The 23,089-nt window shown below is 35.6% G+C and overlaps 1 protein-coding gene across 4 annotated transcripts in view; it reads right to left on the reverse strand.

The window, feature by feature from the left end:
• RNF141 (ring finger protein 141) overlaps positions 1-23,089 on the reverse strand; it is a 62,723-nt gene that overhangs the window by 34,209 nt on the left and 5,425 nt on the right. For all 4 annotated transcript variants that reach the window (XM_057507364.1, XM_036917993.2, XM_036917995.2 and 1 more), the window contains 4 exons: positions 15,599-15,792; positions 12,554-12,662; positions 4,996-5,177; positions 113-220 (listed from right to left, as the gene is read on the reverse strand). In XM_057507364.1, coding sequence (XP_057363347.1) covers positions 113-220; positions 4,996-5,177; positions 12,554-12,662; positions 15,599-15,741 — 542 coding nt within the window. In that variant the 5' untranslated portion in view covers positions 15,742-15,792. The remainder of the gene's footprint in view (positions 1-112; positions 221-4,995; positions 5,178-12,553; positions 12,663-15,598; positions 15,793-23,089) is intronic.

Raw genomic sequence — 23,089 nt, forward strand, 5'->3', positions numbered from 1 at the left:
CTACAGTATTTCTGTATTTTTCAAAGCTTATTCATATATACTTTAAGCACTTCATACACACACACTCTCCCATTTACCCTTTGCCTATCCCTGAAGGCAGCAAATAACTTACCATTTATCAATGCACTTCTGACAAAAGCTGTGAGTACAAGGCAGGATGAGGTCAGCTCGACCGTCCATACAGATACAGCATTCCTCCTCATCAGTCAGCTGCTTCACCCTGCGGTGGGGAACTGAGCTGGAGCAATGATAGTCTCTACTGTCATTATGCTCTAAACCTTATTTCCACTGCCTGAAAAAGCATTATCAAAATCTATGTGCCCTCAGTATAAAGCACAATATGACTTGTGCAAAATCAAAGTAAATTAACATATCTTTTAGGGATAGCAAATATATTGAGGAAGAAGTACTAACAGGGACAAATTTCATAAAGACTGGATAAAAGACAATTCTGTGATGGTTAAAAAGAAAATACAGACAAAAGCTGGAAATATTCCAGTCTTTCTGAAAATAACTTAGCCCATTTTAATCATATTGAATTTATATAAACAAGTTCAACCAATATATGATTTATTCACCATTCAAGACACAAAGCTCTCTAAAATGTGGACTTTGCCATTAGGGCATTATCATTATGATGCTGATGCTGACAATGGGCATATAAATGAAAGAATGGCTTAGTCTTAAGTGGCATGTGCTATAGGAAATACCAAAGAATTAGAAAGCAAAGTCTCTATCTTTAAGCAGCTCTTTCATCTTGGGAAGAAGACAGATGCTGAACCTTCTACTCTGGTCACAATTTGGATTGCCCCTGAATGAGCCATGTGCCTTTGCATGTAGTGTTTTCCTTTCCTGGAATGCCCTTGTGAGGTTGGTATACTCCAACCTCTAACTCAGCTCTAAATATCATCTTCTCTCTGCTCTCAAAACCAACATTTGCCTTAATTAAAGGACTTAAATATTGCACTAAAACTGGCTGTTTATTGGTAGATCTATCCGTAAACTGTAAGCTCTTTGAATACAGGGAGTTTGTCTTAGGTTCTCAATAAATGTTTCCTGAAGTGATTTTAACTTGCTTTTACCTTTGTGCTGTTCTGCAGTTTTTAGGTTTTCTTCATCAATCTTCATTCATTACTTTTATAATTATACAAAAACTCAATATTTCAAAGTATAATCACTAGACTATAAGCTTATTAAGGGTAGGAGCTCTCTCTAACATGTCTTTATTCCCTGCTGTACTTATAACACTGAATATAAGATGAGATAGCACCTTAAAATTTCAATTTGAACATAAAACAGAATAAAAGCAGATGTCAAATGTGCATAACATGTAGTAAGTGCTAAGTAAAGAAGGAAGAAATGAGTATATTTCAAACTTGTTGGAAAGATGTGGTAGAAAATGGTAGGACTTTGACAGGACATTCTAGATGAATAAACAAAACTGCAGAGTTAGAAAAAAAAGCCTCTGCTTGTATGTGTGTATATGTGTAACAAGGAGGCTGGCATTATGTGGCAGGGAGAAGAATGAAAGGGTTGATTAAATATAGCAGAGATAATATGGTCATTAAATGTCAAAATAATAAATTTAAACTTGTTCTGATAGACAAACTAGAATCAGAGTTTGATCAAAAGGGAAAGTGAACCCCACTGAAATAATACTTAGGAAGATTAACTAGGAGTGCAGTATGAGAGACTATTTAGAGGAAGGAAAACCAGCTACATCCATATTCAGCAGTTAACCTGGGAGATAATTAGGGCCTGGTCTAAGGAGTATTACAGAAACAAATCATCAGGATGTGGTAATAGATGAAATGTTATGCTTATTAATGGGCAAAAGGCAGCCACTGAATTGAAATGGAGAAACTGCATGAAAATGTAGAATGATGTGGATCTAATACGTATTTAATTTTTTTGTATAAGTTCAACTCAACATTTCAGTGCCTTTCAGAGGGTGCTATGTACTATGCTTGACCCAGACGAACTGGAATCTCTGCTTTTGAGGAGCTTACAACTTTTATCTAAAGAGATATGTGTGTACATATATACATATATACTGACTTGGGTGTCAGTAGCAGAGAATATAATTAAATTCATAAAAAATGACAAAGTTCTGAAGATTAGAGTTTAAAAGTGAGGAGTAGAGGGCCATGAAGAACTGCATTCCTGATAGAGGTCAAAGAAAGAACGGGAGATAGAAGCAGCCAGTGGAACCTGTGCAATGTTCACGTAATTTTCTTGTTACCTTCCTAGCAGTACAGGGAAAGGAAGGAGAGTCTTGCTCTATTTGTCTTTGTTAGATCCCTCATAGAGTATTCAGTTCTATGCCCCCTATCCTGAAAGATATATTGATAGATAAAGGATCATTCAGGAAAGCCTCTGGGATGTAGAAGAGACCTATATGAACAAAGGCCAAAGGAATTGGGGATGCTTATCTTGGAGAACAGAAGCTCAGTGAGAATTTGATTACTATCTTCAAATATTTGAAGGGCTGGAAGAGAGAACAGATTTATTTGGTGGACTTCCAGAAGGCACTGCCACCAAAATAAGTAGAATATAGTAATAATTTAATAATACTGATAGTTAACTCATATTATATGCCAGGCATTGTTCTAAGCATTTTACATTTATTAACTCACTTAACTCTCTCAAGAGTACTATGAAGCAGATACTATTGTTATCATTTTCTTTTAAAAGAGGAAACTGAGGAAAGAAAGTTTAATAACCTATCCAAAGTCCACAGGAGTAGAGCCAGGATTTGAACACAGGTAATTTGGTTCCAAAATCTGTGATGTGCTGCCTCAAGAAAGCCAGATTTTGGCTACTCTGAGGAATGTAATAAAAAAGGGAAAATTCATAGTGACTAGAGCTATTTGTGTATAAAAAGGCTTGCTTCTCTAAGGCAGTGAATCCCATATAACTGCAGGTGTTCAAGGCAAACTGGACTACCGCTTGGCTAAATGTAGTAAAAATCTTACTAATCAAAGTGTTATCTGTGGACTAGCAGCAGTGACACCATCTTGGAGCTGATAGAATCTCAAGTTCCTTCTTAAAATCACTGAATATAAAAGTTTAATAATTGTAGTACAGGATCTTTATGTACCAGACGGTAGTAATGGCAGAGGTTAGGAGCACGGCTGTATTGCCAGACAGGCCTGAATGTGAATCTCAGCTAGGCTAATTTCTAGCCACATCACTTTATGTCTAAACCTCAGGCTCTTCATGTGAAAGGGACCAATAATTGTATTCCCATGGGGGGTGTTGTGAGCTTTAATGAGTTTATAAATGTAAAGCACTCATTATAATAGCTAACACCCTATAAGAACTCAATAAATGTAAACCACTAGTAGAAATATACATCAAATGTGAGGTTCAACCAAATAAATACCTCTTAATACCTCTTAAGATCCCCTTCAACTTGAAAAGTCTGTTTTTCTAGGAACAGACTTTTCTAATATATACATTAAATAAATTAATGTAAATAGTCTGTTTTCTAATGTACGAGGGTGTAACTAAAAAGCAAAACACAAAGGAAAGAAGCAGCCCTAACCTACCAATCAGGTATTGAGTTTCCCAGTCTTGAGGGCACATGACAAAGGAACACCTTTACCTCTTTCATTAAGAAATTGCAACAAGAAAAAAAGCATTACTTTCATTTGCTACCATAAAGCTTAAATACACTGGTAAGTACTATTATCAGCTTTCAAAATACTTTTAAAAATAAAAAAAAATCACCATTCTGAAGGAGAAGTAAAAAAAGAATATCGGATACTTGTCTATGAAAGATTAACTTTATAAAACACAGGAAGGATAAGCCTAGACACTGCCTATATAGTTCTAAAACTCACCTGGCATTTCAGTAACACTGTACAACCCAAACCTAGAAACCAAACAATCCTATTAAAGACAAACAGAAAATGATAAATATAAAGTAAAATTTTACTACAACATAGTATTTGGAAACCAATTTGTTAAAAATGGAGCAGAAAAATGCAACTTAAATGGAGAAACAGAAGTGAATTCTTGTTAGGTAAGGTAAAAGACACTGTCAATACAGACTGCTGCTGTCTACCCAGCATGACATTAAGATAGGATGTCAACTTGTTGGGATCCACATAAGACTTTTTCCAATGAGGTGTTTACAAATTTAAATTATGGTCATGGTTGTCAAATGGCAACAGGTGGGCGCTTTCACATGCCAAAAGCATAACAGAGAAGGAAAAGAAATTTTAGAAAGAACAATAATACATTCAACCTGAGTAAACAAGCACCATCACACAGAACTCTGGCTGACTTCATTTCCTTCTGGTAACTCAGCGTATGCAGTATGTGCACCAGCTACTTGCTCATTCCTGAATGGACTGCCAAGTCCTGGAGCCAATATTAAAAATTTTAATGCTCCACAGAGAATATAGTCAATAGTTCTGTAACATCCTTCTATGTTGACAGATAGTAACTACACTAGTTGGGATGAGGATTCAATGATGTGTATAGCTGTTAAATCACTATGTTATATACTTAAAACCTATATAATATTGTATATTAACTACACTTCAATAAAAAAAAAATCACAAAAATTTTAATGCTCCAATTAGTCAGATATTTGTAAGGAAAACTGGAATGGTTCTGCCAGATTCTTGGGCCTAATTCCCTGGAGGGCTCTGACTATCTAAGAACCTAAATACTAATTGTAAGAGGGGCAGTAGCTATATCATTTGTCATTAAACACAAACATGTACAGTAGAGAGTGCATTCATGGAAGCTGGGTTGACAGAAACATCGCATGATATGAGCCACTTTACTTTTTCTTTAATTTGGCACTCTAACAATGTCTTGAAGCAGAGAATAATCCAAAAACTGATCTGGGATATAGTATCAACTGAGACAAAAAGTAATGCGATCTAAGATGTCAGAAAGAGCACCAGGAAAAATATTACTGAGATTAGTAGCTTGCATATTAGAAAATAAGAGCAACATGGTACTTAAGCATTTGTATACCTTCTCATCCAAAAACTAGCTTGACAAGATGTTGCAGATGATGAATTTTCATCAAAGTCTTCTGAGGTGGAGCTCTGTGCTAATACTCCTGCTGCTTGACTTGTGATGTCTTTATAAAGCTGAATAAACTGGTACAAATTCATGATCCGTGATGCTTCCACAATGCCACTGCTTTTGTTAATCTAAAAATACAAAGAAAATGAAAAAATAAGTTGATAATTTCTCTGATCAATTATTCCCAAAAAAGCGGAACAAATATTGAGTCCAACATAAGGAAACAGAAGTTTTCAAGGTTTGCAAACTACCTAGTGAGAAAGCAAGAGTCTAAGCAATGAATCATATCACACCTCCTACATTTGTGGGTTCCAAAGTACTTACAAATTTGTCTCATTTGATACTCAAAATAGCCCCGTAGGGTTGATTAGGCATCCTCTTTAGAGTTGATGAGATCAGGTGACTTTCCCAGACTTAAATGAATTTTAGAGATCAGAATTGACAATTCATAAAGAATTTCTTAGAGGATTTGTTTGAATCCAACAACCACATGCCATTGTACCATAACTGAAACAACAGATTGCTTTCTTGAATATCTTAAGTTCTATCTTATACCAAAACTTCCAAACTAAAACAAGAAAATTAATTAAAGTATATCCTAACAAAAAGTTGTTGAATTTTTCCCACTAGACTATTTTGAGCTTTAGCAAAAACTCATTTAATGTGAAGTGGAATCAGTGGCTCATAGGTTGTACCTTTGCCTACTCTAGCTTACATTCTTTTTTTTTTTTTTTTTTTGAGAGGGCATCTCTCATATTTATTGATCAAATGGTTGTTAACAACAATAGAATTCTGTATAGGGGAGTCAATGCTCAATGCACAGTCATTAATCCACCCCAAGCCTAATTCTCATCAGTCTCCAATCTTCTGAAGCATAATGAACAAGTTCTTACATGGTGAACAAAGTCTTACATAGTGAATAAGTTCTTACATGGTGAATAGTGCAAGGGCAGTCATCACAGAAACTTTCAGTTTTGCTCATGCATTATGAACTATAAACAGTCAGTTCAAATATGAATACTCATTTGATTTTTATACTTGATTTATATGTGGATACCACATTTCTCTCTTTATTATTATTATTTTGAATAAAATGCTGAAGTGGTAGGTAGATACAAGATAAAGGTAGAAAACATAGTTTAGTGTTATAAGAGAGCAAATGTAGATGATCAGGTGTGTGCCTGTAGACTATGTGTTAATCCAAGCTAGACAAGGGCAATAAAACATCTACGTATGCAGAAGATTTCTCTCAGAACAGGGGGGGTGAGGTTCTAAGCCTCACCTCTGTTGATCCCCAATTTCTCACCTGATGGCCCCCCTGCGACTGCGCCTGTCTTAGGTTGTTCCTCACTTGAGGAATCTTACCCGTCTCTGGCTAACCAGTCATCTTCTGGGGCCATACAGGGAAATGTAAAGTTGGTAAGTGAGAGAGAAGCCATATTGTTTGAAAAGGTTAGCTTTTTACTTCTTTGCAGATTTATGCCCTGTGGCTTCTATGCCCAGCATTTGTCTTGAGGTATCTTTACCACTTGGAGGAATTATGATACTCGGTAAATTCGATATGAGGCACGAATTCTATTTAAGGGTTGTAATTAGGAAGGAAGAAGAAAATCTAGCTTACATTCTTAATGGAAGGAGGTATTTGGGACAAGTGCAAGGTAATAGATAAGAAGAGAGAATATTGCTCTCATAAGACTTGGGGAGTCATGGAGTGGAACATATATTCCTTTTTTGAAATGACCAAAGCCAGTAGAGTTGAGGGTGCAATATTTTTGGATGAAGAATTTTAAGTAGTCAGTGACAGCTCAGGAATGTGAAAGACTTCCTTCCTTAGCACAGGAGATGGTTTGGAAGACTGTGGCAACAGAAGTAAGCAATGAAACCTATTAAGTGCTTATCAAAGTAAATGGAACAAACAAAATTAGAAAATATTTAGGAAGAAATGAAGAATGCAAGGTGAGATACAGAGGGCCTTAAAATTGTGAATGAAATAGGTTCTGAAGTGTGTTAATGGAACTGGAGATAAGAGAAAATCAAGTAGTTAAGTTACACATTAAAAAAACATTACTTAGCAACATTTCAGTATTTGAAATGAAATTAATCGTAGTTGTAACTCACATGTATTATTGTCTACTATTTGAAAAGGTGGTGAGAAAAACTGAGAAACAAGCATGAACCAGATTCCATATTGTAAAAATGGTTGAACCATCTTTAATAATCAGAAAAGTAATTGAATTTTGGGAAGATAAAATCTATAGAGATGCAAATATGTAAGATTCTTTGTAAGAAAAGACTATATGGGGATAGAGAACAAATAAATAGAATTAAAGGTGATAGGAACTTATAAAGGCTTACAAAATAGACTTTCAGAACTGAAGAAACTGGGCCCATCTTCCTTTGGAACTCTATTGTTCAGCAGAAATTAGGGAATAATTCATATAAACTTAGTATTTAATAGCAACATTTATTAAACTGAAACTATTATAGAATTCATACAACAAATATTTACTGAGTGCTCATTATGTCAATGTTGTAAGTACTATGTGTACTACACTAGGCACTGGTAACAGAGTGTGTAGAGAGCAGACGAAAATGCCTTGCCCTTACAGAGGTTACAGTGTAGGGCGAACAGACAGACAAATACAATGCAAATTAGGTAAAATAGAAATAAGTGTATGGAGAAGATTCAACAGAGGAGAGGTAATGCCAGAGGGTTATAGGGAAGGCCTCATGAGAAGGTGACATGTAAGAACTGGAAGAGGTACAGGAAAAGAATCATATGGATATCCAGGGGACAGATCCTTCCAGGCTGAAAGAATAGACAGTGCAAAGACTATTAGGCAGAAGTGTATCTGGGAAGGATCACAAGGAGTCCAGCCAGGAGCCCAGGGCAGTTGGAATAGAATGAGAGAGGGAGGTACTGGCAGGTGATGTGGGGACAGAATGTATAGGACTTTGTGGATCACAGCAATGACTCTGGCTTTTATGCCAAGTGCATGGGAAGGCACTGAATGGTTTTGCACCAAGAAGTAATATGATCTGATATAATTTCAGATTATGAGTGGAATAGACTGGTTGTTGTACTAAGACTAGACAGAATGGAGGCAGGGGCAGAAGCAGAGAGACCAGTTAGGAGGCTATTGGAATAATCCCAGTGCAGGATGATGTTCACTAGAAACAGTGTGGTAGGAGTGGAGATGATGATAACTGGCCAGATTTTAAAAATATTTTCAAGAGAAACCTGACAGGATTCAGTTATGGATTGACTCTGGGGTTTGAGTGAAAAAGAGAAAGATGACTTCAAGGTCTTAGTCTAAGTAACAAGAAGCATGAAAATAATATAATTCATGAAGTTTCTTAACAGCCATCTTAGTCCATAATTTTAATTAGCCCATTGATTTTTCTAATGTTATTCCCCTAAAATACTCCATTTAAACAGCATTTAGATGATTTTACAATGAATTAAATATTGTTTGAGGATAATCATCATAGTCAAGATAAATTCTTACTACAAATACAGGTTATAACACAATTGTTCCTTAAGTTGTTAATAATTAAGAAATATGAAATTTAAGTCTCCTATCAGTTTTTCATATTGAACTTCAACTACTTTTCTAATAGAGGAACTGACTTATAGATTCTTTCAAAAAGAACGTAAGGAATGCAAAAAACATTTTTTTTCAAGTAAATCTAAAAATCAAGAAAAGTAACACAAATGAAATATCAGATTGGCTGTATCTTTAATACTTTTGTTTTTCTATTTAGAATCTTATTTTAAGGAAGATGTTTAACTACAGATGTAACAGATACTAAGGAAAACTGGAATTTGACTAATAGTAAAATTAAACATTCTGCGTTTGCTAAAGGGAAATAACAAAAAATTAAGGGGTCAGAAACTGATACATTCATATTCCCACAGCTTTCTACAATTTACACTCCCTTCTTCAATGTGAGCTAAATACTTATGCAATAAAGATAGGGAGGGAATGTAATTTAGGTACTATACTGTATCAATTAAAAAGGAAAACTTCAATCTATCCCAGTTATTTAAACTGAGAATATTTCTTCCATAGATTTTTGCTCACTCAACATATATTGAGTTCATACCAGGCAAAAAGTACTATGGGCTGTAAGAGATACAGGATGAATCTAGATAGAGCTCTTGTTGTTAGGAGCTTACTTTCTACTAGGGGAGCTAAGAACCTAAATAAATAATTTTATTTGTAACAGAATTTAATTTTGAAGTACAAATAAAGTGCTTTTGGGACTTAGGAGAGGCAAGAGAATTTCTGTTAAGGAAGACTTTATGGATGAGATGGTATTTGAAGCAGATCTGTAAAGAGATATCAAGTTTAGACATGTAGAAATTAAAGACGTGGCAGAAACTATTAGCTGATTACCCAAATCCCATTCCCGCTTTTCATTACCAGCAGAGCCTTGATTTTGTTTTCCTGTCTACAACTTCCTGAAATTAGTCAGGAGTCAATCCTGGTAAATCTAACCTAAACACTACATGGTAATCACATTCCATCTGTCAGTGTAGGTATAAGAAGGGCTAATACTGACTCAATGAGTTGGGCAGAGGGATCTTTTATTAACCAATCCAGGAGCTACTTTTTATCAGGATTTCTTCATAAATGAGAAAATATTATTTTTCTTTAAACTGTGGAATGGGTTTTCTGTGACTTGTAGCTGATGACAATTTAACAGAGGAAAGGACATCTAGCTGAGGGAACTAAATGACCAGAAGCACTCAATGAGGTGGGAAAGTAACAGTTATACAGCCTTAAATTGGTTAAACCTGGTAAAACTAGAGTACAAAAGGGGATAGTGGTGAATAAAACAGAAAAGATAGTTTGAAGCCAGATTATAGAGGGCACTGAATGCTAGATTAAAGATCTGGGCCTATTTTGTAGCCAATGAGGAATTGTTGAGGAATTTTAAGCAGGAAAGTGATCTATATGATGGGAGTTGTGCTTTAGAAAGGTTAATCTCCCAGCATCATAAATTAGAATTAGAAGAAACCTGGAGGTGTAGAGACTAATCACAAAAGCCAAGGTAATAGGATGAGAAGAAAGAGGGGCCTAAGCTATAGAACGGTCTTCTGGAGGACAAATACACTGGAAGTGAAACCCGACAGAGGTAAAATTAACAAGATCAGATGGCTGATTACTGTGGAGGAGAGGGCAGGAAAAGGAGTAAGAATGTGTGTTTTTCAAGAACAACCTTTGTCACTGAAGTTATAAATTCACCCACATGCCCTTTAAAGTTGACTTTCAAATAGTCCTGAAAGATCATGTACAGTGTTAATTTTTTTTTATTAAGGTATCATTGATATACAATCTTATGTTCAGGTTTCACATGAGCAACACTGTGGTTACTAGACTCCCCCTATTATCAATTCCCCACCACATACCCCATTACGGTCACTGTCCACCAGCATAGTTAAGATGCTATAGTCACTACTTGTCTTCTCTGTGCTATACTGCCTTCCCCATCCCCCACCCTATATTATGTGTGCTAATCATAATGCCCCTTAATCCCCTTCTCCCTCCCTTCCCACCCACCCTCCCCAGTCCCTTTCCATTTGGTAACTGTTAGTCCATTCTTGGGTATAGTGTAAGTTTGCAATTTTGGGATAATGTGAGAGATACCAAGCCTGTCTGAACAGATTTTACATGTTTTTAGCTCAGTTGTTCATTTCTTCTTTACCTTATTCCTTGTGCAAAGTCAGAGGTTGCAGATTCCCAGAGTTCTTCTGGGACTGTGTTTATTTATAGCACTGTGAAAAAGCCCTAGTGAATATAAATATAATATAAACCCAATAAAAAAACAAACAAAAACAGAAAATTGGAAGAATATATAGTTGGTATACAATTTTCGAGCCTAAGAATTGAAGTATAAATAACAAAATATAATCTTGGGTGAAGCTGTATTTCAATGTATATTCTGTTACTATGATTTGTATACATTGTATATACTTACATTGCTACCTACACTAGAACTTCATTAGCTACCTCTGTGATGAATAATGCAAAAAGTTTTTGAATGATGGTTCTCTGGCAGCTATCATATTGTTCTTTAACATTTGGACTTTTAAAAAAATCAACTAAGCAAATGTTCAACATGGTAGACCCAACTGAATGGTATTAAACTATGCTGTGTATTTTCTTTAAATCAAGTGCCATTCAACTTCAGGCACTTAACCAAGTCTGGAATTATCTCTCCGTCTTTGCTTCTCTAATTCTCCTTGAATTCCTTTTCTACTCAAATTGATTAGAACTTCTAATTTGACCAGCTATCTGTAATCAGTCCTCCTACTATGCTTAAAACATAGTAGTGACTGGTGATTACCATGAGGAAGGGACTGAGGTGGGTGGGTGGGGAGAGTGAGGACAAAGGGGCACAAAAATTCTCAATCATATGTTGGTCACAGGGATGGTAGCACAGCATGGAGAATATAGCCAATGATTCTGTAACACCTTTCTATGTTGACAGTAGCTGCACTAGTTGGGGTGAGGATTTAATAAATTTGGGTAACTGCTGAACCACTGTGTTGTATACTTGAAACCAATATAAGATTGTATATCAACTATACTTCAATAAAAAAAAAAAAGCATAGTACTAACAATCAACCCAGTGGGGAAATGTGGCATATTATTTGATAACCCCCAGGGTCCATGACAAAAAAAGAAAAAATCTCTTTATCCAAGAGTTCTTTATGGGTTGCTGAGGACTAGAATTCAGGGTATTCATAAATACCCAATTTATTGTTTATATGCATATGGATAGTTTTATTGTTTTACAGCAGTCTTGGGATATGAGGAGACCTAATAGAATTTGTTTCTTCACTTTTACCAAAAGATCTGTGTCCTTGAAAAGATTAAGAACCACCTGTTCTAATTCCATTGGTGGATTAGGCTTCCTAATATTCTATGATGGCTACCATTATATTTTTTAGCATAGTTAATATATTCAATTAGCTAAACTTCAAAGATGAACTAAGAGACACAGTGTACTGATGGTAGAAAATCTATTCTATCGCTAAAAATTACTTTAGAAACCCCCCAAAAACAAAGAGCTCCAATCTTTTCTAATGGATTTTTAAATTATTATTAAATGAATGAAACCTAGTGTTCTTAAAAGAAATGATCTCCTAAGATAACTTTAATTTTTAAGGAGTCATCTTAGAGCTACATAGGGTATCACTGTAGAATTCCACAGCTAGTTAGAATCCAAAGAGAGGTTAAAAGGTAAGGATGAGAGATTACTAACACTTTCCATGATTATAAAAATCTGCTATGTGGTGATTATACAACTAGTGAGATTCAAACAGTTAACCTGGAAGGCAATAACAATCTCAAAACTATGTTTTATAAGACTTTATAAATAAATGTTAATAACCAAATTATTGAGATTTATTTCTACTATATTACACTATTAAATGCAGTTCTAACCACTACAATAGTTTAAGCTCAGAGTTGGAAGTCTCTATCACTCTCACCTTGGTACAGACCACCCGTACAACCACTCTCCAAAAGGCAGAGGAATCAGACCCAGGCTGTACCTCAAAGAGAAGATGTTTTTCCTGGCCAGAAGCCACTTTAGCAGTTCTGAAAAGAGACAAGGACATTAATTAATTTTACAAAAAGTCACATAAAATAATGGAGCTATGAAACCAGATTCAAGAAACACTTTAAAACAGAGAAGGAAATATGAAGAAAACACACCAAGACAAATAACAATAATGGGCCTTTAAAACCTTTACTTTTTTAGCATTTTACTTTTTTTCTGTTTTTTAGATCATCCAAATGGTAGTATTTGAGGCATTACTTCTGGGACCATATTCTTAGGGAGTAAAATTGAGCCTAATAATTAGATTCTTTAAACAGGGACAAAAATGTTTTGATTATAAACATACAACTTAATTTCCAAAGTTTTAAAACCCAACAGCATAATGGCATGATATTTATGACCCCTTTTTGTGTGTCATATCTATTATCTCAATGGTCTTTAAATTTCTAACAAGTCCAGGGAATCCAGCACTTAGAGTTTAGCTAGTTTCACTTATCCAAATTTTGACTACTGCCTCAGATGTACATAAAATGTGAAAAAATCTTGCCCTTGGTTGACTCTTTCTTTAAACAACAACATTAACACACCTTTTGAAAAAGGTTTTTTTATAGATAATTTGGGACTGGATCAAACAAATGATTTTGAGACATCCTAAATATAGCTCAACTTGCCTTTCCCTAGCAGACTAATTTTAATTTAGAGAGCCACAGGATTCTAACATAAAAATCAAACACTTTAAGAGGACAATATCATGACATCAACAACAATTTAAATTAGTTCAAAGAAATACTTAAGGACTGCAGCTCCCTTTTATCATTGCTCACATTTCCCTCTGAGCACCAGTGCAGATATCACACTCAGAACTAAGTGACTTAGAGCTAAAAAAATTGAGGCCACTGAAAATTAAGCAACTAGCTCTAGAGAACAAAGTTTGCCAGTGAAAGTAATTCAGCTGTTTCAGTTCTCAGTTCTGTTTTCTAGCTATCAAGCCATGCTGCTTCTGTATGGATTTAACTCTGTAGTTCTCAGGCAGCTTTGTATTTGTGAAATGCCCAACTATGACCCACGGGAACTGGTTTTAAGAACCAAATCCACTCAGAAACATTCTGTCCTAAAAGAAAAGGAAGATATTATTTACCAACACCTCTGTATTGCACAGTAAGCTTAGCTTGTGGACACTTTCATAGGACACATTTTATTCAAAAGGCAAAATTTTATAGTTAGTCTAGGTTTAGGTATTAAGTCCCAAGACACTCCAGTTAAAGTCATTGATCACTCTTCATAAGAGCTGAAACAATAAACATAAAAAAGCATTTCACTGTTAGGATACTATTAAATTCTCAATCCAATTTTACTCCCTAAGAATATGGTCCCAGAAGTAATGCCTCAAAACTACCATTTGGATGATCTAAAAAACAGAAAAAAGTAAAATGCTAAAAAAGTAAAGGTTTCAAAGGCCCATGACCACATTTTTATTACAAAAGATCAGATAGTACACAAATATACATACTAAAACGTAAAATCTCCCTTCACTGCTCCTCTGTCCACCAACTCTCAAGACACCCATTGTGTATCTTTCTAGTTTATTTTCTATGAATTTACATATATATCCATACAGGATCCATCCACATATCTATCCAGGGTTTTTTAATGAATGAAATCCAGTGTTCTTAAAAGAGATGGTCTTCTAAGATAACTAACTTTTAAGACATTCTTTATTCATCATGGCTAGCCAAAAATGTCTCTTATCATCCAATACAGCTGTCACAAAATTTAGAAGGAAGGTTCAGACATCCTACCCTAAACAATTAATAGTGACTATAAGTTTATATATGCGTAAGTGGTCCCAGACTACTAGGTGATTTTGTTTGGCCATTTTTGGGTTTAAGGAGAGGTAATGTGAGATAGTGGAAAGAACATCAGACTTAGGGAGAGTGGGGTCTGCCATTAAGACTTGGGTAACTGTTGTACGCCTCAGCTGAAATGTCTAGCCCTCAGAAGAGTGCCTTGCATATACTATGTGCTCAGTGAATGTTAGTTAACTTGAACAGACTAAAGAGAAAACCTTTACCATCTCATTTAAAAGGCAGTGCCAGTAAGTCATAATTATACCCCAGGGAGATAGAAGGGTTTTTTTTTGTGTGTGTGTTTTGTTTTTTTTTTTTTTTTTTTGTGTGTGTGTGTATAGAGAGGTGGGTGTAAAGGTGCTGGTAAAGGAAGTCTTAATAGAAAGAAGTGACATCTACTTACCTGTCACCGGGGGTGAAAACACACAAACAAAAAAGCAGTATTTTAAAAGCATAACAATCTGGGGCCTTCAGGAGCAAACAGCTTCTGTATAGACCAGTATAAAAATTGACATAATAAAGGAAAATAAATTCACAAAGACTAAATTCTATTAGGTATGCTCTTTAAGAAGGCAGAGAAATTTATATTCCATCTTAGACAAAAATCTATTCAAGAGTTAAGTAGAGATTTAAAGATGTTAACTAATTAGAAAATATTAATAAATGAAATACTCTTCAGTGATGGCAAGTGAGTTATCACTATACTTGTATTTTCTCTGGCAAAATAATGGCTCAGTGAACAGACACAAAAGATTTATTTATTTATTAACTAGATGAATGGTTGCTGTACAGAAACCTGAATGCCCTCTGACTATCCTAGGATTTTTTCTCTAGACTGGTTAAATGGCACATTCTCTTTTGTAATGTACGAATTAAGTGCTTTCGGACAAAAGTCAATTTATATGCCTTTGTTCAAAATTCAGTTTTAAGTTCCTTTGGTTTCTTTTGTTCCTATTACATATTTTTAAATAGCTACATAGAGAGTCTTAAAGTAGGCATTCAATAAATATTTGCTAATTGCTGCTGAAAACATTAAATCTTACCAATTAATACTTCTGGTTATCACTCAGTCATGATATATAGAGCATATATTGGGGGAAAAATAAATGAAAAGGAGCAAGCCTTACACATCATTAAGCTCAGCTACTCTCCCAAGAAATTCTTCGTAAGTTAAGGAGCCACTTTCTCGAACCAATGTGACATGTTTTGCTACTTTTTCTGGTAACTTGTTAAGAACCAACTGTGTCTGGTCTGAAATTTGCTGTCCCATGATGAAATGATGTCTTTTGAAATCCAGAAAAAGTGTTGCTTCACATAGTGCCTGTCAAATATATATAAAAGTTACTCTTACATAGAATATAAAACAGCAATATACCCATCCCTTCAAGAAAACAAAGAAAAACTAGGAATACCCTTAAGTGGGAGTTTAGGAGAACATAAGCCTAAGGTGAAATTTATTTTTAAATGAGTATATTTTTAAAGTAAAGATTTATATACATTTCTTAAGATCACATAGCTGAACAGAAAACAGGATTCACTTATGTTATTTGGAGGGTGATGAACCTCCAATTCCTGTAATTTTGCCAAGTCAAAAACCATTACACACACACACACACCCACACACACAGGCGCTGAAGTGACTATATTTAATAGGAAGCTTGTTTACCTTATTTAATTTTCCTAAGAGTATTTCCTGACCATATGTCAGATTCCAAACTAAGGGACTAAGGGCTTTCCATATATTATCTCACTTATTTCTTACCACAGTTGTAAATAAAATAGATTTTTGGTTTGAAAAACCTAAGAAAATTAAAATGGTTAGATAATTTAACCACCTCACACTTTCTGCTTCTAGCTCTTTTGTTTTTTAACTCTTCTAAGGTGTTCAAAAGATTACTGAATTGACTTAAAAAATTAATCACCAAACATGTATTAAAGTAACTACTTATGCTGAAGTCTTGAAGGACATAACTTTATGTATCATGGCTACAGAAGAGTGGAATGTGTTTATTCCAGATAGCTTTTTCCTTTGGTAAATAATGATTCACCAGAATATTAAGCACTGAGAATATGGTTAAAATAGAAAATATGGTAAGTTTTCAGTATTTATCTATGTGGACATATTCTATAAATGAGTATGAAAATATCTATTCAATATACATCTTACTATTACTGATAGTAAAAGCAACTAATATTTGTTGATAACTTCCATTGTGTAACACAGTCTTCTAAGCACTTTACAGATATTCATGAATTCAGTCATTTAAATTCTCATAATAACCATTTTATAGATGAAAAACAGTATAGTTAAGGAAACAAGCCCAGTGGTTAAAGTAATAATGTCATATAATAGTTTTTTTTAAACAGAAAAACATACTGAAATTTCTAGACATCTTGAACCTGCCTAAGAAATTCCATTTTATTACCTATTAAAGCATAATTCATTTTATCTAACTCAAATTAACATTCATATCATATAAGTCAGGTGAAATAGTAACAATTTTATAGGAAATATTTTGCCAGGAAACCTGTTTTTTCATTTAATAAAAAAATTAAGTTTTAATTCTAAAATAGAGGATATATAACTTTAAAATATAAAAGCATTTACAATAAGCATTCTCCATAACCACAAATATGTACATTTTACTTTTGGTTATTACAGTTTAATGTACTACATTTGAGGTTTATTCCTTTAGTCATATTAAATATAAGAAAACTACAATTGTACTAAAAAAGAAAAACCCAACATTACTGCTTTGAATCTGAGCCTACTTGGCAATGTAAGTATTATATTACAGAGACAAATGAAAGGAAGTCATTGAGGAAAATACAGGCCACTAAAAAAAAAAAATCTATAGATAAAATTATATATTTTATTATATATATTATATATATATATATTATATATATATATATATATATATATTATATAGCAAAGTACATTCATAGCAACTATATCCAAAAAGAAAGATCTTAGCTTAACAGAAGTCTCTAGATATCAACATTTGTGATTTCTGGATTAGGAAATCTCAGAATACCATGGTGTTACATATTTATTTTTATTCTAGGTAAAGACGGTTTCCAAAACAAAACAAAAAAAAAACCAAAAAACCCCAAACCTAACAAACATTTAAAAAAGAACAGTTTAGACATGAAAAGCAGAAGATTAGAATAAAAGTCCTTCCCAAGAAGAAAGCAACTTTACTCTGACACATACTACATATTTACGTGTATACAGTTGTTCTTATTTTTCTTGTTCTAATCCAAATGTGTTGGGAGACATCAGGAACCAACAGCTGTAGGCTGGTATTTGTTACATGGCCTTTTTAAAAGTTAAATTTAAAAAGTATCACACACCTGCTGCTGTGCTATGTTCTGGGTATGTAATAGTGAAAGAAACAGGGTTCTTCCTACCATGGGACATCTGATAAAGTAGGGAAAAGACAACAATCACACCAATAAACATATAATTACAAAATGAGATGTATAAGCTGAGTAAGTCCAGGGTGCTGCAAAAGCCTATAAATGGGGGACCTGACCTAGTCTTGTGTCAGGGAAGAAATTCTTGGCCAAACAGTGTTTGATTTGAGATCAGTCATTTAGCCAGAGAAGAGGGGCAGGAGTGGCAAGAGTGACTAATGCTAAGAGGCACAGGCAGGAGGAGACAGCACCAAGAGAGAGGTCATTTACCATTTTTACTGACCCAAAGATAAGACCACATGCCTGCCCAATCTGTGGATGACTAAAATTCTAACGAATGAATCATATCCATAGAATACCAGAATCAAGACTGAAATAGATACTGATTTGCTGCAGTGGAATAAATTATATCAAATATGACTAAAAGTTAAATCCTGAATATGTTTTGAAAAGCCTACTGCACAAAAACACATAGGTAAGATGTACTTAAAAGCAGTTAAAATATAAAAGGTCTGAAGGTTTCAGTCAAAATAAGTCAAGATAAGAAAGATGCTAAAATAATCCTTAACTCTTGCTAGAAGCAGATGTTTAGAGCAAGACGTAGTCCCATTGTGCCTATAATGGTTCTACCACACTGAAGTTTTGTAATTCTAAGCAGGTGCACTAATCTTAAAGGGCACTAATCATTTCAACAGACTTGGGAAGCATAACAAGTCATTTATTATAGATAATCATAGTTCAACAACAATGTGGAACAACATGACAAGTTTGTTCAAACATTGAAGAGTTTACATGTGGAAGATTTATTTTATATAGTTAGAACACAATGGCCAATAAATATAAAGGAGGCAGATTTCGTATCAATATAAGAATTTCCTATCATCTATAATTATCCAGATATGTTAAGAGCTGTCTTGTAATGTATGTGAGCTTGCTTTCATTGGAAGTATGGAGGTATTTCAATGAAGATTAAAAGTTCATCTAATAAGTGTTTTAAAAAAGATTTTTGGTTGGGTGAGGAGTAGCTGACCTGTAACTTAGTATTTTACGTCCAAAGTGAAACTTAAATTCACTCTAGCTTTCCTGTACCAACCCAATCAAAATGCAGTGAGACTCTATAATCAACCCGACTGAAACTTTAAATTATACCTACATTACTTAACAGAGAAAAAAATAAAGCTTTTGAAATACATGGTCTTAACATTTAGTATAAAACATGTAAGGATAGTTTAATCAATGTGCCCACCAAACAGATATTTAAAAAGAAGCCTTGGGCGGGGAGAGGAGCCAAGTTGGCGGTGTGAGTAGGGCAGCAGAAATCTTCTCCCAAAACCACATATATATTTGAAAACACAACAAATACAACTACACCTAAAAGAGAGATCAGAGGATAAAGTACAACAGCCAGGCTACATCTACATCAGGAAGAACTCAGCATCTCACGAAGAGGGTAAGATACAAGCTGCAGCCTGGCGGGACCCGAGCGCTCCTCCCACCACAGCTCACCAGCAGGAGTAAAGGAGTTGGAGCGGGGAGGGAGTGGAAGCGCAGGACTGCTGAATAACCAGCCCTAGTAATCTGCACCGGGAGTGCACACACACATTGCATGGTGAGCTGGATATTAGGGAAACGGAAAAGTAAAATCTGCAAGTGGGTCCCTGCAGCCGGCTCCCCTGGGGCAAAAGAAAAGCGAGTGCTTTTTGAAAGTCTTAAAGGGACAGGGGCCTCACAGCTGGATGGAATCTTCCCAGCACACTTGGCCCAGCAGGCTGGGAATTCTGAGAAGTTTCGGGTGCCCCAGCCCTCTGTGAGGCAGTGCAGGTCTGAAGCCCCTCACAGCAATAAACAGCCTGTCATTTGTTCCCCCCGGCCAGCGTGGCCCTGCCACAATGGCGGACCAGCCTAAGAGCAGATGCGCCCACAGCAGCCACCCAGAGCCTCCTCCCAGTGCACAGCCATCCGGGCCAGACCCAGGTGTCAGCGCAGGCAGAGGAAGCTGCGGCAGGGTGCCAAGGGGCGTTGTTCTCGCAGGAGAGCAAACCTGGCACACCTGCCACTCCCCGCAGAGCTCTGAGCTACCCCTAGGGCTGCTCCCGGTGTGCAGGTAACTGACACAGGCAGTGGAGAGGGGCAGGGCGACCAGCAAGCAGGAAGGGACTTTGTTCTCCAAACTGACACACGCATCACCTGCCAACTACCACCTCTATTGCCATGAAAAGGCAGAAGAATTTGGTCCAGTCCAGAATTACCCAGACAACACCCAAGAGAGGGCCTGGGGAGACAGATATAACCAATCTTCCTGAAAAAGAATTCAAAATAAAGGTCATAACCATGCTGATGGACCTGCAGAGAAATATGCAAGACCTAAAGGATCAAGTTAGGAGGGAGAATTCAGAAATAAAACCATCTCTGGAAGGACTTAAGAGCAGACTGGATGAGGCACAAGAGACCGTTAATGGAATAGAAATCAGAGAACAGGAACACAGAGAAGCTGAGGCAGAGAGAGATAAAAGGATCTCCAGGAATGAAAGAATATTAAGAGAACTGTGTGACCAATCCAAATGGAACAATATTCGCATTATAGGGGTACCAGAAGAAGAAGAGAGAGAAAAAAGGATAGAAAGTGTCTCTGAAGAAATAATTGCTGAAAACTTCCCCAAACTGGGGGAGGAAATAGTCTCTCAGACCATGGAAGCCCACAGATCTCCCAAAACAAGGGACCCAAGGAGGACAACACCAAGACACATAATAATTAAAATGGCAAAGATCAAAGACAGGGACAGAGTATTAAAGGCAGCCAGAGAGAGAAAAAAGGTCACCTACAAAGGTAAACCCATCAGGCTATCATCAGACTTCTCAACAGAAACCTTACAGGCCAGAAGAGAATGGCATGATATATTTAATGCAATGAAACAGAAGGGCCTTGAACCAAGAATACTGTATCCAGCACAATTATCATTTAAATATGAAGGAGGGATTAAACAATTCCCAGATAAGCAACAGTTGAGGAAATTTGCCTCCCACAAACCACCTCTACAGAACATTTTAAAGGGACTGCTCTAGATGGAAGCACTCTGAAGGCTAAATAGATGTCACCACAGAAAATAAAAACACACCAAAGAAAGCAGACCAACTAAACACTAACCAAAGGCAAAAAATAAAATCAACTATTCACAAAAGCAGTCAAAGGAAACACAAAAGAGCACAGAATAAAACACCTAACATAGAAAGAATGGAGGAGAAGGAATAAGAAGGGAGAGAAATAAAGAATAATCAGACTGTGTTTATAATAGCTTAATAAGCGAGTTAAGTTACACAGATAGTAAAAAAGCTATCTTTGAACCTTTGGTAACCACAAATCTAAAGCCTGCAATGGCAATAAGTACATATCTTTCAATAATCACCCTAAATGTAAATGGACTGAATGCACCAATCAAAAGACACAGAGTAATAGAATGGATAAAAAAGCAAGACCCATCTATATGCTGCTTACAAGAGACTCACCTCAAACCCAAAGACATACACAGACTAAAAGTCAAGGGACGGTAAAAGATATTTCATACAAACAATAGGGAGAAAAAAGCAGGTGTTACAGTACTTGTATCAGATAAAATAGACTACAAAACAAAGAAAGTAACGAGATAAAGAAGGACATTACATAATGATAAAGGGGTCAGTCCAACAAGAGGATATAACCATTATAAATATATATGCACCCAATACAGGAGCACCAACATATGTGAAACATATACTAACAGAATTAAAGGAGGAAACAATGAAATGCATTGGTTCTAGGAGACTTCAACACACCACTCACTCCAAAGGACAGATCTACCAGACAGAAAATGAGTAAGGACACAGAGGCACTGAACAACACACTAGAACAGATGACCTAATAGACATCTACAGAACTCTACACCCAAAAGCAGCAGGATACACATTCTTCTCAAGTGAACATGGAACATTTTCCAGAACAGAACACATACTAGGCCACAAAAAGAGCCTCAGTAAATTCAAAAAGATTGAAATTCTACCAACCAACTTCTCAGACCACAAAGGTATAAACTAGAAATAAATTGTACAAAGAAAACAAAAAGGCTCACAAACACATGGAGGCTTAACAACATGCTCATAAATAATCAATGGATCAATGACCAAATTAAAATGGAGATCATGACCAATATATGGAGACAAATGACAACAACAGCACAAAGCCCCAACTTCTGTGGGATGCAGCGAAGGCAGTTCTAAGAGGAAAGTATATAGCAATCCAGGCCTATGTAAAGAAGAAAGAACAATCCCAATTGAATAGTCTAAAGTCCCAATTATTGAAATTGGAAAAAGAAGAACAAATGAGGCCTAAAGTCAGCAGAAGGAGGGACATAGTAAAGATCAGAGAAGAAATAAATAAAATTGAGAAGACTAGAACAATAGAAAAAAAATCAATGAAACCAAGAGCTGTTTGAGAAAATAAACAAAATAGATAAGTCCCTAGCCAGACTTATTAAGAGAAAAAGAGAATCTACACACATCAACAGAATCAGAAATGAGAAAGGAAAAATCACGACGGACGCCACAGAAATACAAATAATTATTAGAGACTACTGTGAAAATCTATATGCTAATGAGGGGGATATCCTAGAGGAAATGGAAAACTTCCTAGAAAAATACAACCTTCCAAGACTGACCAAGGAAGAAACAGAAAATCTAAACAGACAAATTAACAGCAACAATAATGAACCAGACAAAATGTCCAGGCCAGATGGATTCACCGCTGAGTTTTATCAGACATTTAAAGAGAAGACATAATACCCATTTTCCTTAAACTTTTCCAAAAAAAAGAAGAGGAGGGAATACTTCCAAACTCATTCTATGAAGCCAGCATCAATCTAATACCAAAACCAGGCAAAGACCCCACCAAAAAAGAAAATTACCGACCAATATCCCCAATGAACATAGCTGCAAAAATACTCAACAAAATATTAGCAAACCGAATTCAAAAATACATCAAGAGGATTATACACCATGATCAAGTGGGATCATATCAAGGATGCATGATGGTACAACACTCGAAAATCCATTAACATCATCCACCACATAAAGAAAAAGGACAAAAACCACATGATTATCTCCATAGACACTGAAAAAGCATTCGATAAAATTCAACATCCATTCATGATAAAAACTCTCAACAAAAT

This window comes from Manis pentadactyla, chromosome 9 (assembly GCF_030020395.1).
Source record: "Manis pentadactyla isolate mManPen7 chromosome 9, mManPen7.hap1, whole genome shotgun sequence".
NCBI lineage: Eukaryota > Metazoa > Chordata > Mammalia > Pholidota > Manidae > Manis > Manis pentadactyla.